General features: G+C 33.5%; 1 protein-coding gene across 2 annotated transcripts; it reads left to right on the forward strand.

Moving 5' to 3' along the window:
• The first annotated feature begins 8,560 nt into the window (after nt 1–8,560).
• LOC141677340 (putative serine/threonine-protein kinase WNK9) lies at nt 8,561–12,534 on the forward strand. 2 transcript variants are annotated; one of them, XM_074483222.1, is made up of 7 exons: nt 8,561–9,014; nt 9,108–9,145; nt 9,293–9,520; nt 9,617–9,837; nt 10,033–10,190; nt 10,276–10,708; nt 10,819–12,534. In XM_074483222.1, exons 1-7 carry the CDS (start codon nt 9,012–9,014, stop codon nt 11,952–11,954), a joined length of 2,217 nt encoding a protein of 738 aa, XP_074339323.1. In that variant the 5' UTR covers nt 8,561–9,011; the 3' UTR covers nt 11,955–12,534. The 2 variants fall into 2 exon arrangements, with proteins under 2 accessions (XP_074339323.1, XP_074339322.1); XM_074483221.1 differs by having other exon boundaries at nt 8,562–9,009; nt 10,819–12,533.
• The last annotated feature ends 5,333 nt before the right edge of the window (nt 12,535–17,867 follow it).

Genomic DNA, 17,867 nt, shown 5'->3' on the forward strand with positions numbered 1-17,867 from the left:
CTGTATTCCAGCATTGTCCTGTGTAGGGTTATCATATCCTTCCACCTCCATCTCAGTTGATAGATCCACAATTTCAACATTTTGTTCTAAGTACGGATATAAGACAATATTAATTTCAAGACCACTGCTTATGTAAAAGGACCCTGCAAAGTAAATAGGGAAACAAAACATATGGCATACCAATTCCAAGAGGTGAATCTGTAACATTACCTTCAAAAAGAAAAAAATTGCCACTAGGCTTTCTCCTCCGATTACTTTCTGCTGTGGAACGTGTAATTTCCGTTCCTTCACACATAAAAATCCTTCCACAAAACTCACCATTCCCACCGAAACTAAATAATATCATATCATTCTCCACCAGACCAAAATACTGAATCAGTTGTTTTAGCCCATAAAGTATTCTTAATTTAGCATTGTATCTTACATCCCACAGAATCCCATTAATTATAATATGTTCAACACCAAGGATATGTTTTTCAGTCTCCTGGCCTAAAACCTTGGGATTGTCTGTTACAATGTTAAAACATAAAAGAATTATTGATCATTTACTAATAACATACAAGAATATGGGTAAAAAACAATAGGTTACTCACAATATATCCAAGCTTCAAAGGAGCCTAAAAAAATCTTATAAAATGATCTTCTTCCATTTCTATCCCCTGTTCGTTAATTATCAAATTTAAATTTATTACTAAATATATTTGAATCTTCTAGATATTAAAAGACTGATCTTTCAAATAAAGTCTTGCACCCTCATAGCAAAATCAAAAGAATTGTGAGATACTTTCTTTTTTTCTCAGCTTCCACTTCTTTCTCATTAAAAATAAAAAGTAGAACAATCTCTGGTAGTTCATGAGCCATATTCATAGCTATTACATCACCTGCACAGATATCCAACTCCTTCAGAACTCCAGACCATCCTTTCCCAAACCAACACTTTTCTCCAACCCAATGGATGAGTACATCCCATTTTCTGCAGCCATGCTTCAAACAGATCTTGGACATTCCTTTCCATCGCTTATACAAATTTTCCAAATGAGTAGGCAGTTCCTGTTCAAGTGAGCACATTGAATATTAAATTTAAGATAAGTAAACCAAATGTTTATACATATGAGGTAAATAATAAATGTATAGATAGAGAGAGTTGTTACCATATTATCCAAGTTCTCCATACTTGAGTATTGTCTGATCACCATCAAGGATTGTTCACAATCAAGTCTTACAGCATTGTAGTGAATACAAGCAAGGTACCTCTCAGTAACATCATGATTACGACAATATATAAACTCATCCATAATCCAATTGTTATAGTTCTCTTTATTGAAGAAAAACATTGGCTCAACTGATGGATGTGTAATCGAAACAGCCATATGGTTGAAACACTGGATAGTAAAGTTGCCATACCCATAATAATCAAAAACAACAACATAATACATCTTTAAATCATAAAATCTCATAAATACTTGAAGGCCGCAGATTTTTTTTCGATACTTATAATATTCCGCATTCCAAACAATTGTCTTGCACTTTAGGTGTAATTGGGAATGAAGTTTAATCCTGAATTTATCAATAAAACTAGACGGAACCCTCTGCAATTTTCGATAGATAATGCAGTGAGGTACAATATAAATTCAACTTCTTAATACCGTTTAAATACAATCAGTTAAAAACTTACAAATGCTCCATCCTCATCTTTCTCCATATTTGCAGAAACAAAACTGCCTAACGGTTTTCGTCCTCTACCTACATTTAACATTTATCAATCATGTATACCTAAGTTTTTAAATAAGCATCCAACAAGCAATTAAAAACATTGTCTGACATATTTACCCATATCCCAGTCAACATTCCATGAGTCGTGTTTTCTCTTAAGTTCCTGATATTGAAATTTAAAACTCAATCCAAAACAGTTCATGAAGAAATTTTCAAAAATTCGTGAATAATCTACTTTTGGAAATCTTATCAATCTGCTATACGGAAGTATAGGCATCCAGCGGTGAACTAATTATATCAATTTGAAATCAAATCATTGTCTATATGACTCTGAACTAAAACATGCAATCAACATCAATACGAACCCCCGACGATACTCTATCTCGCACACGAACTACTGACGGACACAATACATACTAAAATCGGCTAAGTAAAGTTCAGTATCTGTTACTCTTATACATACAAATGGAGAATTACATATACAAATCTCATTAAACAAACTATTAGCCATGAACTTTACAACCAATTGACAACAACTAAAACATGGATAGATGGGGATACTAACCTCCATAAATTGTTCATAATCTTCTGATTGAGAGAGTTGGTTTCCATGATTTGAAGTAATAGCCATCGATTCTCCCTCGGCAGAGCTCTGGTCTATGTTTTGTTTGTAGTTAACGGTATTTTACCTAAATCCAACACTTTATGAACAATATGTTGGGTATGAATTACCTAATCTTTAAAAATTTAAATTCTTTTAAATTAAATATTACAATATACATATTATTGAAATTGTGTAATGATTATTAAATTAAATTTTACGTTTTATCATTAAAATCATATCAGAACAAAATATATTTTAATTTTAATCCTTATATGCTTATAAATTAATAATTATCACATTTTATAAATTTATAATTATCACGTTCTATGTTTTGTTTGCCGTTAACGGTATTGTGCCTAAATCCAACACTTTGTTAAAGATATGTTGGGTATGAATTATCTAATCTTAAAATATAAATCTAAATCCTTTTAAATAAAATATTACAATATACATGCTATTGAAACTTTGTAAAGATTATTAAATTAAATTTTACGTTTTATCATTAAAATAATATAAGAACAAAATATATTTTAATTTGAATCTTTATATGAGTATAAATTAATAATTATCACATTTTATAAATTAATCAACACAAATTAAAAAACACATATTGAGATTATTTTATTTTATTATTAATTAAATAAATTATTCTTAAATCATTTCCTTAATAAAATTGTAATATACCTTAAAATTAATCTATATCATATGAAAAAACGTGAAACATGCGCTGATTTTATGACAAACAAAAATTAAAATTAGTTAATTATGTTTTAAAACAAAAATTGTGACAACACAACATATATTTTTCTAACATACGTGAAAAAGTATATCCGCGTACATTTTTTTCTTTAACTGAAAAGTTACGTAAATATTTCTCTTTATATTATTTAATATTTTTTAAAATATTAAATATATTTAGAACGCGTAGCGCGGGCAAAAATCTCTAGTTATATATATAATAGATAGATACCCCATATATTCATTTTATTAATAAGTAAACTATCAATATCACTACGACAATTATAACGTTTTTGGGAATACTTTTATGGACTTTTAGCATTATCATTTTAGATCTATTTATAGTGAAACTATAGTTCCTTTTTCAAAACGGTGAACAAAAACCCAATATTTTTTTTGAGAAATGCTATGTTCCCCAAATAATTATCCCAAATTTCTATACCAAATGACATGGCAGGGTGATGTGGCAGCCAAAACTTAATTAAAAATTACATTTTTAAATCATATTAGAAAATACGTAAGCACGGCTGCTATACGTACCAATTAACACTTATATCATGTTTAATATTTATAATTAAAGATGCATCGTCTTTGATATGTTGGTTAATCAATTATTAATTCACTATTACATAATTTGTTATCTGAAGTTGAGTTACAAATTTACAAATGCTTGCAAAATGCTTTTCTGAAATATTTTTTTTTGTGCCTCGAGGTAATTGATAAAATGTCTAAATGAAACTACACTATTATATGAAATGCAAAATATATAATGGCAAATAAGGTGGCTTTGCTGGGTATATGAGTGTACAAAAACCTCCATTATATCCAAGTAGATGTTTCTGGCGCCGAAAAATCTTCAAGTGATTCATTTGGAAGCACTTTACAATTTACCTTTTTTCTCTTGGCGAAGAGATATGCGCGTGCTGTGTGCAATGACTAGGATGTGTTGAATCATTGCACATCTACAAACATTCCCTGTATCCGCAACCAATAATTATGCTTCGCACCTCAAAACTGTTGTTAGTCAAATGTCGAGTGCTGTTTAAATAATCCCTGTCGAGATTCAATGAATCTTCTACCAGACTGCAAAATCCTCGAGAGAAGAAAACCAATTATCAAATGTTGCTGGTCCTAGTGAAAAGAATGTCACATTCAAAATGAAGATAAGGGAGATCTATGTTAAAAAATTTCAATACATGAATTAAAACTTTCATCTTTTGATGATTTTTTAATATTTTATACAATAACTTTTCTTGCCAATGAACTGTAGAGTTGTAGTCATGTAGAATATTAATTCTATGAAGTTGCAAAGAATTCTAAAAACATATTCTGACTATACTTGTGAACTTGGGCTTAACATACTAAAACATTATAACTATAACATCAAAAAATATTTAGAAAAATAAGTTTTCATTATTATTGGAAAACTGAGACGACAATGTGCAACATAAATCTAGAACAAACATATGGTCTGTACACTACTATAACTAGTAGATATAATTAGAAGTAATAAATATTCTTAATAAAAATTTATAAATGTAGCATACATAGAAAATGTAGATCCTAATATAAGCTTTATAGTTATGAGAAATGCCATCCATAGTAAAACAAACAAGAAACATTAATCTAGAAGAATAACTAGTTTCAACTGGAATAAAATGTATAAATGTATCAGACTTATTTCTTAATAAAAAGCTATTTACGACCCCTGAAATAAAACACATTCAGTTGCTCAAGCACAACATTAAAAAAAACATAATGACCACCTTCCTCTAGCTTCCAAATTACACTCAAAACTTGATCTTCCCTGTAACCTATTTTAGAAAAATTTCTGAGTTGTTCACTATAAAGATGCTTTTGTGTGCTTTGTGCAGATTTAATATTCTCCTCGTCTGTTACATTGGCTAGTCGTTGGCTCTGAGTAAAATTAATTAGCTGGTTGTGAGATCGAGGCAAATGAGAGTTTAACTCGCTTCCAACATTATACATGCCATAATTGTCCAACAAAAATTGTGGGGTGTGGTGTCCCGGAGCAGAAGTGACGTATCCATGATTTGTTGCTTTAAAAGTACATTCAAGATGCTGTTGATGAATCTGTCTACTAATACCAGCATGCTCATAAAATTTTGCTTGATCAAGCAACTTGGGTATAATATGTGACTATAACGACGTTTATTGTTGGGGTTGAACCAGTTGAGAATGAAAAAAATTACACAGTAAGGACAAAGCATTAGCTGTGGCCTATGTTTAAACACTTTAAGCATCAACCTTATTCACCTGCTTAGTATTCTGAATCTGATACTTAGTTCGATATAGATAATGACTTTCATCATCAGCCTAAATATCGTAATAATAAGTATCAATTTATATAACCTAAAATTAAAGAAAACAGTAGTCAAGTACATATAAGTTAATATCACTCACCTGAGGCATCTTTTACCTCTTTAATTACCTTTTTCTTTTGCTTTTTTTACCAACCTTTTCAACTGTAGACTTAAACCTCTTAGTCCGCGGACGCCCCTTCCCACTTACTACCAACCAACTTTTGATTTTTTTATTCTCAACTAAATCACTGTTATCTCCCTTATCAATAACATGATAATTATCAGACAAAAAGGGTGCAGAGTCATGGTTGGCTTGATTATTTTTAACATGTAAAACTTTTTTCAAACTATCATTCAATTCCATAAAACTTTCACATTTCATATCATCTTCTACTGCTAAATCAGCTATCTCGTGAAAAGCATTACACATCTTCTCAAAACGCTGTACTTCAACTTTCACTAGCCTAACATTATAACTTACATTGGCACGAGTATGACATCGTTTAATATCCTTTCTCCGTCGACGTAATACATACATTAGAGGAATATGGTAAATTTTCCTGTGATTAAGAACCGAAATCACATATCTACATAGAATTCCCCTAAACTCAAATAACTTGCAATTGCACGCCGCTGTTAATTCTTTCTTATCTACTTCAACACAATAAGTTACTTGCCTTCTCTTTTCTCCAAACTTACAATCTTCAACAACATTGAAATTTGAACTATCACTTTGAATTTGAGATACTTCACAATAGGGCTTTCTTTTTAGTTCTTGCTGAAACTCTTTGAACTATGTGTTCGTATAAAAGATTGAAGTTTAATCTCCATTTCATAATCAATTATGGAAGGATACATTGAATTATAAGAACCAGAGTCTTCTTGATTTTCCTTGGACACTTTATTGGAAAGTGTATTCTCATATTGCTCTACAGACTATTTTAGCGTAGTCTTAGAATTAATATAGCCATCAAAAAAATAGTTCATACCCTCACTTCGCTGTGTAGATGATATTCCAGCCCAAAAATAATCTTTCACATAAATTGGCACCCACTGATACCTTTCATCATACAAACCACTCAACCAATCATTATTTTCTAGTTCATACTTTTTTATCATCTCTGTCCAACTTTATTCAAATTCATCATGGCTGAGAGAATTATAGATTGCATTACTCAAGAAAAATTTAATGGAATCATACTTTTTATGTGCCTTCAATTTTTCATGAAGTTTTTTAATTATATGCCACAAACACCACCGATGTCGAGCACGTGGAAATACTTCTTTGATTGCATTTTGCATCACCTTATCTTGATCAGTTATAATTGCACTTGAGCATGGTCAGACATACATGTTAGCCAAGATTTAAATAACCATTTAAAAGTATTTGTATCATCTTTAATAATAAGTCCACGAAGTCCACAACCAAGTAAAATTGATTGTCCGTGATGATTAACTCCAACAAAAGGTGCAAATGGCATGTCATATTTATTCGTTAAATATGTCGTTTCAAAAGTAATGACATCACCAAATTCTTCATAAGCAGCTCTATTTCACGCATCAGCCCAAAAAAATATTTTTTAACCGATGTTTATCATCTAAATCTGTTACATAAAAAAACTTGAAATTATAAGCTTGCATTTTAAGAAAATACTTGTTTGTTGCATTAATATTTCCTTCACCAAGTCTCAAACGTCGTACTGTATTAAGAATATTCCTACAATTTTTTTCTAGAAAGGACATATTTTCAGGTCCACCGGCTTCAACTACTATAAAGCGATAACTTTTATTTGGCTTGATTCCAGCTATATCATTCATTTCAAGTTTCTTCTTTATATCTGTTCCTATAACTTGATTTGAATGAAAAAATTGAGATTTGTTTGGATTCAAGAAATGATTATGCTGCAGATTAAGAGTATTAATAAATCATTTTTCTTATGCCCCTATAATCTCATTAAATTTGGCCTTGCAACCTGTTCTTCCAACAGACTTTATGCAAAATCGATTTTCCGATATCGAAGATTTGTTACCTTCTCGAGAACAAGATATAGTTTTATACCTTTTTTCTCCGTCGTCAATTGTTGATGTTGTTTTTTGAAAAATCGTAAATCGCTCTTGTTTGGCATAGTTTTCAACATATTGAATAACTTCTTCGTATGTTTGAAAATACATTCCAATTTTTAGCTCTTCCACCTGATTTGTGCATTTCAATTCATCTTCTTTTTTTCAATTTGGACTAATTAAATAAATGATACATGGCGGGTACTCTTCTCCCCCATATGTGTAATCTGAGAAAAAATTATGTTGTAATCTATGCATGTGAAATATGAATTTCGTTATAAAAATTCTAAGACTGGAAATCCATAACAATATCAACGAGCAAGATAATAACAAGAAATAATAAATAAGCTGTTTTTGAATGTATAAAACTAGGGCAAATATAAAATTATGGGTTTTCAGTTTTTAAGTATTTTAATTTTTGATGTAAATTACAAATGTAATTTTTAATTAAGTCTTAGCTGTCACGTAACCCTGCCATGTCATTTGGGGTAGAAATTTGGGATAACTATTTGGGGAACGTATCATTTTCCATTTTTTTTAGATTTCAAAATTTTGGTTGATTTCTAAAATTGATAAAATATGGGTACAACTAAACTATTGACTTTTATATTTTTTTAAAAAAATAATTACATGTAACTGATAACAAGTAAATTATGTTCGGAAATTTACTAAATCTAAAAACATAAATCTCACACTGTACACACGACACACTCCTTTCCTATACGGAAGTAATTACATGTACTTCACTTATTGTACCCGACTTCTGTTCTGTCCGATTTAATCCAGTTGTATGAGCCCACCTGTGTTTGCTAGTTTTATTTTTCATCATAACTTTTATTCTGTATTTCTTTCAAATCAATATATAATCTTAGCAAATAATGGAAAAAATATTTCATTTAAAATACGAAATATTGTAGTACTAAAAGATCTTAAATATGATTATAATTTTTTTTTGTAATAATGCAGCTATAATACAATTGTTATCCATGTGCCGTGTATTGTCTCTGCCAAATTCAATAATCTTATCCACCTAAATTGCAAATTGTCACATTTATGCCAGATGTTGTCTCTAAAATGTATTTATATAGTGTTGTTAGTATCTTTATATTATATATATGAGCTTTGCAGAAATGGCCAGGGTGTGGTTTTGAAACTTACCTTACAGCTTGTGATGAGATGGAAAATAAAGAAACAAGAGGGAGAATGCACATGCAAAGAAAAAGATAGGTGTTTTTGTCACCATTTGTTGGTGGGACAAACCAAGTACAAATCTTAACCCAAATCTTGGACCTCATTTTTTCAATCACAGTTTTTTTTTTGGATATTTTGTTCATTCATCAACTCATCATGTTCTTAGTTATCTTAGCCTTTTCTTGTTTAGTACTACTTTCTTAACTTTCTTGGTTCTTGACCTTTTTGAATCAGCATCTTTCTTTCATTTCTTTTAGCACAAGGTTTCTAAAAGATTCAAGCTTTAGTAATATAGAGTAAAGAATGAATGGTGTTACTGATTTTGGATCAGATGGTTGTGAGTATGTTGAAGTTGATCCTACTGGGAGATATGGAAGGGTATGGTATATCTGCATCTATAATTTAATACTAGGTTGTATCACCTTTGACTTTGTGTTCTTTTTGTTAATGATTTTAAGTGTGTTATTGTTCTGCAGTATAATGAGATTCTTGGCAGAGGGGCATCAAAGATAGTGTATGAATGTCTTTTCCTTTGTAGCAAATTTTATGAAAGATTTGAACTTTAATAACATTTTGTGGTTTTCTTTCTCAATGGGTTGTCATTGCTTGTTATATTAGTTCATAGAGTTTGAAATTTATTAAATTTCTTGGGTTTCTGTAGGTATAGAGCTTTTGATGAGTATGAAGGGATTGAAGTGGCCTGGAATCAAGTAAAGCTTTTTGATTTTCTACAAAGCCCGGAAGATCTTGAGAGGCTGTATTGTGAAATTCATCTGCTCAAGACTTTGAAGCATTGCAATATCATGAAGTTCTATACTTCTTGGGTTGATGCTGCTAATAGAAATATTAATTTTGTGACAGAAATGTTCACCTCTGGTACTCTAAGACAGTAAGTTATTTAGAGAGTCTGCTACTTATTTACTCTTTGCTTTTATGATTCTTCCATTGTCTGTGATGAGCTAAATGGTTTTGGTCATTTTAATAGGTATAGGCAAAAGCACAAAAATGTAAACATTAGAGCTTTGAAACACTGGTGTAGGCAGATTTTGCAAGGCCTGCTATACCTCCATAGCCATGACCCTCCTATCATCCACAGAGATCTGAAATGTGACAACATATTTGTCAATGGTAATCAAGGGGAAATAAAGATTGGTGATCTCGGCCTTGCTGCAATACTTCGTAAATCTCACGCTGCTCGCTGTGTTGGTAAGTTCAAAATTTCCACTACCTCTGGTCCAATGCTTGTCAATGCCGCATATGATTAAAGCATGCTAGATTTTATTTTTTTAGAGTTGCCCTTACATGACAGATGAGACTATGAGCTACAAATGTTGGGCGTGTGAAAACACACACGGAGAGACATTTACATTTATATATGACTTTTACAATGCATATCATCAGGAACACCAGAGTTCATGGCTCCAGAGGTGTATGCAGAGGAATACAATGAACTAGTCGATATTTATGCATTTGGAATGTGCGTTTTGGAAATGGTCACATTTGAATATCCATATAGTGAATGTTTTCACCCTGCTCAGATATACAAGAAAGTTGTATCTGTATGAACTTAAACCTCACAATTATTACTAATTTCATTAGCCAAAATCGCCGCTCTTCATAATGCTAGTTTGTTTCTTGATCTAGGGTCAAAAGCCTGATGCTCTCTACAAAGTTGATGACCCTGAGGTACGACAATTTATTGAGAAGTGCCTAGCCACGGTTTCTTGTAGGCTACCAGCGGCACAGCTTCTAAAGGATCCTTTTCTTCAGAATGATTATTATGGATCAGTTTCTACCCCATCAGATTGCGGATATCTTATTAATACGAGCTCTACATTAAGACAACCTTCGTTTGAAGTTCAGTGTAGTAGTAATTCTTTGGTCAATGATTACTCCAGTTGTCTCGGTTATGAACCAAGAAATGATTTAGACTACATCATACCTGATTTCAACTTATATGAAAGTGGTACTTTGATTAATCGCGAAGATGAGAATTTTGAAAATCTTGGCATCACTATCAAGGGGAGGAAAGAAGACGATGGCATTTTTCTAAAGCTTAGAATGGCTGATAAAAAGGGTAATCACATATTAAATCACACTCAATTTTGCTAGATGCCCGACATTCTATAGTAATTCATTGTTCATAATTCTATGATGTCTAATTGTCTTAACTGAAATAATTTTTAGGCCGAATTCGGAATATTTACTTCCCATTTGATATAGAAGCAGATACAGCATTAAGTGTGGCTGCAGAAATGGTTTCAGAACTAGATATAACAGATCAGGAAGTTACCAAAATAGCAGAGATGATTGATGGTGAAATTATTTCCCTAGTACCAGAGTGGAATAAAAATTTAGACCAAGAAGAGAGTTGGGATAATGCAAGTGGCGGTTATTGTCAAGGTTGTGCTCACAATAGCCCTTGTAGAAGCTATCTTTCTTCAAACCACCCATCTGCAAATAACCTTCAAGTTCTTCAAGGGCTATCTGCCAAGGACTTGCTACACGGATGTGGCAATAGCCCCTGCAGAAGCTATCTTTCCTCAAACAACCCATCCGGCCATAACCTTCAAGTTCTTCAAGGGCTATCTGCCAAGGACTTGCTACACAGTTCTGCGGCTATGCATGGACGTTTCGAAGAGATTAGTTACCAGATTGATACATCTGAACAATGTGGTACAGATGGCGCATCAGTAGTATCCAGTCAATCACATGGCACACACTGTTCTGGTATTTGGGAACAGACCAATGAGCCTGAGCTATGCTCGCGAGAATTGGATGATGGAAAGCTATTTGAGGAATTTTGCGTAAAGGAGGGGGAGGAAAAAAAAAATTGCAACACGGAGAGTAATTCTTCTGCGGGAAAATCTCAATGCGGGAATCTTTCAGCAGCTCGCGATTTAGCAGAGGACTATGAGAATGAGGTAAGGCAAGAATTGAGGTGGCTCAAGGCCAAGTATCAGATACAGTTACGAGAGCTTAGAGATCAGCAATTACGATCTTTATCAAGAAATGGAAGTTTTTCTCCTAGTATTGATGACAGAAAAGAAGAGACCATATATAAAATGTCAAGTTCAGTTCCATCGGAAGAAAGAAACAAAGTTCAACTAAAATCGTTTGATTCTGGGAAACATTACAGTTTGTGCTTTCCTGTGGATTATGGAAAGACTTGTGCAAGCCAAGAAATTTTAAATCATGATGCAAACTATGGAGGTTATAGTCCAAAACCAATGGTCATTGCCAAGGGTTTTTTTGCAAGGGAATTGCTTCCACAATCACTTCACAGAGCTACTTCTCTTCCAGTTGATGCTGTAGAGTTCTAACCCAACAAAAAAAGGTCTGTTCTTTCCATTGAGTTGCCAACTCTCCTAAAATCTTACGGCAGTAGACTAATAGTGGAAAGACTAAATCGATTTGGATTGAAGAGTGAACACTAGGAGCTATATTTCGGCAATATTTAACCTCAGCATCCCAACTAAATATTTGCGACTGGTCCGGACCTGAGCTAAAATACTATAGTAAGCTACAAACTCTCCTAAAACAAAACTTTTGGGTGTAGTAGAAAGGCTTTTCTTGTTCATACCTCAATCAACAAGCTATGATGATGAAAAAATAATAAAGATACACATTTTTTTTTTGTATTCATTACAATGTACCAAGTCCAACCAGAAATTATTTCTATTTTCATAAAAGGATAGCTGAGCCATGTATATTAGCCGATGGTTATGAAATAGTATTTGTGCAGATTATGAATTCAAGAACTGCAGAGTGCAGTGTGTGATGACTTACATTTTTAAGTGTTTAATATAATGGTTTGTCTAGTGTAGACCCATGGTCACATGCTAAGAAAGTGTGATAAATGAGTTGGTAAAAATTGAAAGTGTGATAAATGAGTTGTAAAAATTTGATTGGTGAAGATTTTTGTGCATTTAGCGGTCTATCATTATTAATGAGTTCTCCACCAATTAAATTTTAACAACTCATCTATCACACTTAGCATGTGTTTATGGGCACACCCTAGAAAAATCCTTAATATAAAGTTCTTCCTTTTCCTTAGTTAAAAAGTCCACCAAAAATTCGAATCATTAGTCTTAATTGGTTAAATAGAACATCATAATGCTGCATTATTAATAGTTTGTTACCTAAGTAACCCGGACTCGGGTATAGGTGTCGGATATAGGTGTGGATTTAACTCTCACACTCTTAATTTTTAAAAATTTAGAATTCGTGAATATGGATAAAAGAATTGGACACAAGTACGCGGATTCGGCATATAACTTTTCACATTTGTACCTAAGCGAAAATATACCTACTTTTTATACGTTATATTTATAAATTCGTGTCTTTTACCACATAAAGTAAACATATACATAATTATTTATGTCATATTTATAACATAAATAAAAAAAGCATAACATGAAAATAGTAGTCTATAGACATCCCTCCCTAGAATTAAGAGGAGGATTAAGTTTTTGTGAGGCCTTGAAAATTATTTTGAACTGAATTTTTTAAGGTTAAATTGTCCGGCTTTCATCTAAAGGATCCGACTCAAATCCTATACCCACACCCATGTCATGTCCGATGGACAGGGGTATGAGGTCAAAATTGAATAGTCCGGGCAACTTAGATAGTTACGGCTCTTGCAAAATTTTCGTTAAATTAAGTCTCTTTTTTTTTCTAGATAAAGAAATTATATAGACAAGAGAAGAGATTTAACTCATCATATAATCAAGTAGAATCCTTGAGGCTGCAATAAGCAATTTAACTGTCAAGGCTAAACTAGAAAAACAAAACAAGTTCTGAACTTAGTATAGTCACCTGATTTGTACTAAAATCCTTCCTGGCAGCATTGTGAAATTTGGCGCAACCAAATACTCTATCTCTAACCAACTGCTGAATTTTACTTGCAAGGGAACCAGCCATTATAGGGACCTTTCCATGTATTCTGTCATTCCTCTCAATCCAAACACTATGAACACCTACACCTAGGAATACGAAAGGAATTTGATTTTTGAAACCATTCGTCAAGTTTTGAATAGCAGGAAGCCAATTCTGGGGAAGAGGAGTTGGACTTCTTCTGAGAATTTCCAGAAAATAGGGGCACACGAATAAACTGTGACGGAGAGACTCACTTGAGCCACTGCAAAGCATTCAAATCGGGTCAAATATGAATACCAAAATTGATCATGCGGTCTTTTGTGAGCGGCCGATTTTTTATTGTTAGCCAAAGCATGAAAGAACACTTTGGGATTGATGAAGGATGCCAAACTGCCTTAGCTAAGACTAGCTCATACCAACACTTCATATAGTAATCCTGTTGGTGCAGAGGTGTAGCCTCCACCAGATTTCGAAAGTCCATAGCAACAACATGATCAGAGGGATTTCGGAAGTCCATAACAAAGACGTGATTTGAGGGATGAAGATCCCAATGACCATCACGGATAATGGAATTCACGTATGCCAGGCTATGTGACTCGACAACTTTGACGATGCAGTGTCGAGTTGTGATAGAGGTATCCACGGGTCATGTCATAGGAGAAACACGCTCTTACGGCCCGCATTATAGTTAATAAGTCTCACCACCTCGTCCCTTGCCTTCAGGATTTTAATGATAGTCCAAGAAGAACCAGTCCTAATTTTAAAAGTCTAAAAGCGTTTCTAGAGAAGGAAAGTGTTTGTGAACCAGCTGATCCACGATGAGTGAGTAGAGGCTGTCTGATTCTCCATACATGATAATTAATCACAGCATTGTTCCATTCAACAAGATCTATCAGCCCCAGGCCTCCTCCGCTTTTAGAAAAACACACATCTTTCCAAGCTGCTTTATGCATATAGCTCACATTGATGTTTGTTTCCAGACCAAATAAATTTTGAAAATATGGATTGAATGGAATCAAGTAAACCATTTTGAAGGAACAGATGTGAAATCCAAACCCAAGATACCATAACGGGTGGACTTTAGAAGTTGAAGTCGCCCTCCTTGACTTAAACATCTAGATGTTCAGCTTTGGATACGATCGATCACAAATTTTGTTGACTAAAGGCAGACAATGGGACGCAGTAAGCTTTGTTGTAATGAGTGGTAGTCCCAAGTATCTAACTAGAAGTATTCCCCAAGAGAAGTTTGAGGCCAATCGCACCTTTTAAATGACACTGAGAGGGACATTATTGAAAAATATCTCCCTTCTAAGCATTAGGAGTCAGACCTGAGATATCAAAGAAGAGCTTTACCTCGTTTAGAAGACATCTGATTGATTTCTCTTCACCAGAACTGAACAGGAGTTATATCATCAGCAAAAGTTGAAAAGTAATATTATCAATTCTGGTTGACAGTGAAACTTGAAATACGGGGAATCAACATTTTGATCAAGGCATCTTAAAAAAGCCTTCATTGCTAACACAAAACGATAGGGTGATAATGGATTGCCTTGATGGAATCCAGACCTGCTCAGAAAAAACCCTTCAAGTGTGCCATTTAGTTGAACTGAAAACAAGGTTGTAGTGTGCAGGAAATCCAATACCATCCAATGCAGCAAAGAAGAATCTCTGGATAGGTTATCAAATGTTTTCTTAATTTCTAACATGATTGTGCATTTGAAGGTCCGGAGTCAAGATGATATCCTCGACACATTGCCTGAGCCAGCAATATATTATCACCCATTAACCTTCCAGGAATAAATGCAGCTTGATTTGGTGAGATCAAAGTGTCAAGAACAGGCTTGATGCGATTACCTAAAATCTTTGCTATAAGCTTATACAACACATTACAACATGCTATCGGTCTGTTAATCATTCATAGATGAGGCTGAATATGACTTGGGAATTATTGCGAGAGCAGTTTCATTAACAAACCTGGGAAGATTGAGAGTAGAGAAAAAAATGAGGTAATGCATTCGTGACCAACCGATTTCTGATCCCGAAATTATGCCTTCTATTTTTTAATGCAATTACGCAAACTTCATATAATTATGACATTCTGATTCTCTTTTCCCATTGTTATAGAGGATGAGTAGTGTTACGTGTACAAAATTTTGTACAAAATAGTTGTACATAATGACATGGTATTTGATATGTGGTATTTTAATTAGTTTTGTTGATGTAAATGCAGGTGGACCATTCTAATTCTAATTAAAACACACCACATGACATTATGTACAAAATTTTTGTACACCATTCTCTACACCAAACATTTTTCATAGAGGATATATGTGAGGCTTTGTCTAGTGTGTGCCCATGGGCATATGCTAAGCACTAAAACTTATAAAGCTTGGAGTGTTTTGATTGGTATATTTGTTGTAAATGCAGGGGGTCCACCATTATTAAGAAGTGTTGATCAATCAAAATAAGTTAAAATTATAGTGTGACCATGGGCACACCACAGAAAAATCGTATATGTGATCACCGATACAACTGTATTGGAAGAGAATATAAAATTATTTTGGGAAATCCAGTGATTTACAATAATAAACTCGTTCTCATTTTCCGATAATGTTACACACCATAATTGTTAGTCCCTAACAATGCAGCAAGAATTAAAGAAGGGGGTTGAATGTAATTCTAGTAAAGTTTTTCTTTAACTATAAAATGTTCTAACTCAAACTATATATATAAGTGTTTTGATTTGCAAGGTGCAGAATCACAAGTTAAATAAATCAAAAACACAAAGTAATAAAAACACAAGTTTTTAAAACTTTTTGGTGGATTTGAAAGTATCCACCAGATATATATATATATATATATATATATATATATATATATATATATATATATCGATTTAAAAACTCCGTGAAGAACAAATTGTCTCACAGCTGCTTTAAAAGTGAACAAACAAAGTACAGAGAAATTCTTAACAGTTACAGCTTTTTCTATTTCTCTTCTAAAAGTGTTTGCTTAGTTATTTGTTCTACTAGCTACACTTGGTTTATATATCACCAAGTTTACATGATAACAAGACAGGATAATAAAACAAAACTATCAAGTCAAACTCCATGCTGCTTCACTACTCTATTCCAGCATCTTTGAAAATATTCTTAATCTTGCATGGAAATGGTAATGCTCCTTTGTTCTTCATTTCCTGTTAAACAGGCTGCCACATTCCTTTTACAAACACCCAACACATGTGACTGTGTTGTCACCGTCAATAGATGTTTGAATTGATCATCCGTCAGGTACATGCTTGTCATCCGTCAGGTTGCCTTGTTGATCATCCGTCGGGTAGCTTTGTTGATCATCCGTCGGGTAGCTTTGTTGAATCTACTAAGGTGTTTTGTTAATATAATTATCAAATACACAACATATTCCCAACAATCTCCCCCAATTTATGTCTACTAGAATGGTAATCATAAATTAAGAGACACTTGATGATAACAAAACACCCTAAAAATCCAAATTTAAAAGGTAGTAGATAAAACTAAAAAGTGCTGCTAAATTCATTGAAGAATTTACAAGACAAAGTGTACAAAGATTTGCTCAGAGTCATTTTCAAGGTGCTCTTCTAGCCTGAGCAGATTGATCTATTTCCTTGATGGTCTGGATTTTTTTCCAAGCTTCCTGTTATTCTCATCTATCTGATTTTGGAGCTGTCTGTGGAATTCAAGTTCATCAGCTTCTGACAGATCTAGCATTTCTTGCATTTCCAGTAGAGTCTCATTGCTAGAGATGCTCAGCTGGTCCTCTAGTCTGAAGAATCTTCTAACTCCCTTATTGTCCATGAATTCCATCAGCCAGTAGGGCCTTAGATCTACTCTACTTCCTGTGTAAAGAATAGTTAAAGTCTTTGGGAGTGCATCTTTGGCTCTAATACTCCTCAGTTCTTCAATCTTCTTTAGAACTAGTCTTCTAGCTATCACATTGAATCCAAAATTTTTCTTGAAGGATGAATAAACTTTTATCAGTATAGATTGGCTCTCTTGTAGAATCATGTGAAGTGGCCATGTTATCTCTTTTTCTTCCTTGTACTTGAATACTAGCCTTTCAGGTAGATTTTTGTAAGCATCAATTCCTCTAACTTCTTCCAGTTCATCTAGATAGAGGTTTAGATCAGAGAATTCCTTGATGTCACAGATGTACGTGATATCTCCCTTGTTGACTTTGGTTTGAGCTTTGGTTAGGGATAGAGCCGGCCAAACGAGCGGGCCGTGCGTGCCGGTCCGAATTTTTGACGGGCCGGTTTTATTATAACTGAACTCGTGAACGACCCGTGTAAATCAACGGCCCGTGCCTTGCCGAGCCGACCA

Source organism: Apium graveolens, chromosome 8, assembly GCF_009905375.1.
Source record: "Apium graveolens cultivar Ventura chromosome 8, ASM990537v1, whole genome shotgun sequence".
Lineage (NCBI taxonomy): Eukaryota > Viridiplantae > Streptophyta > Magnoliopsida > Apiales > Apiaceae > Apium > Apium graveolens.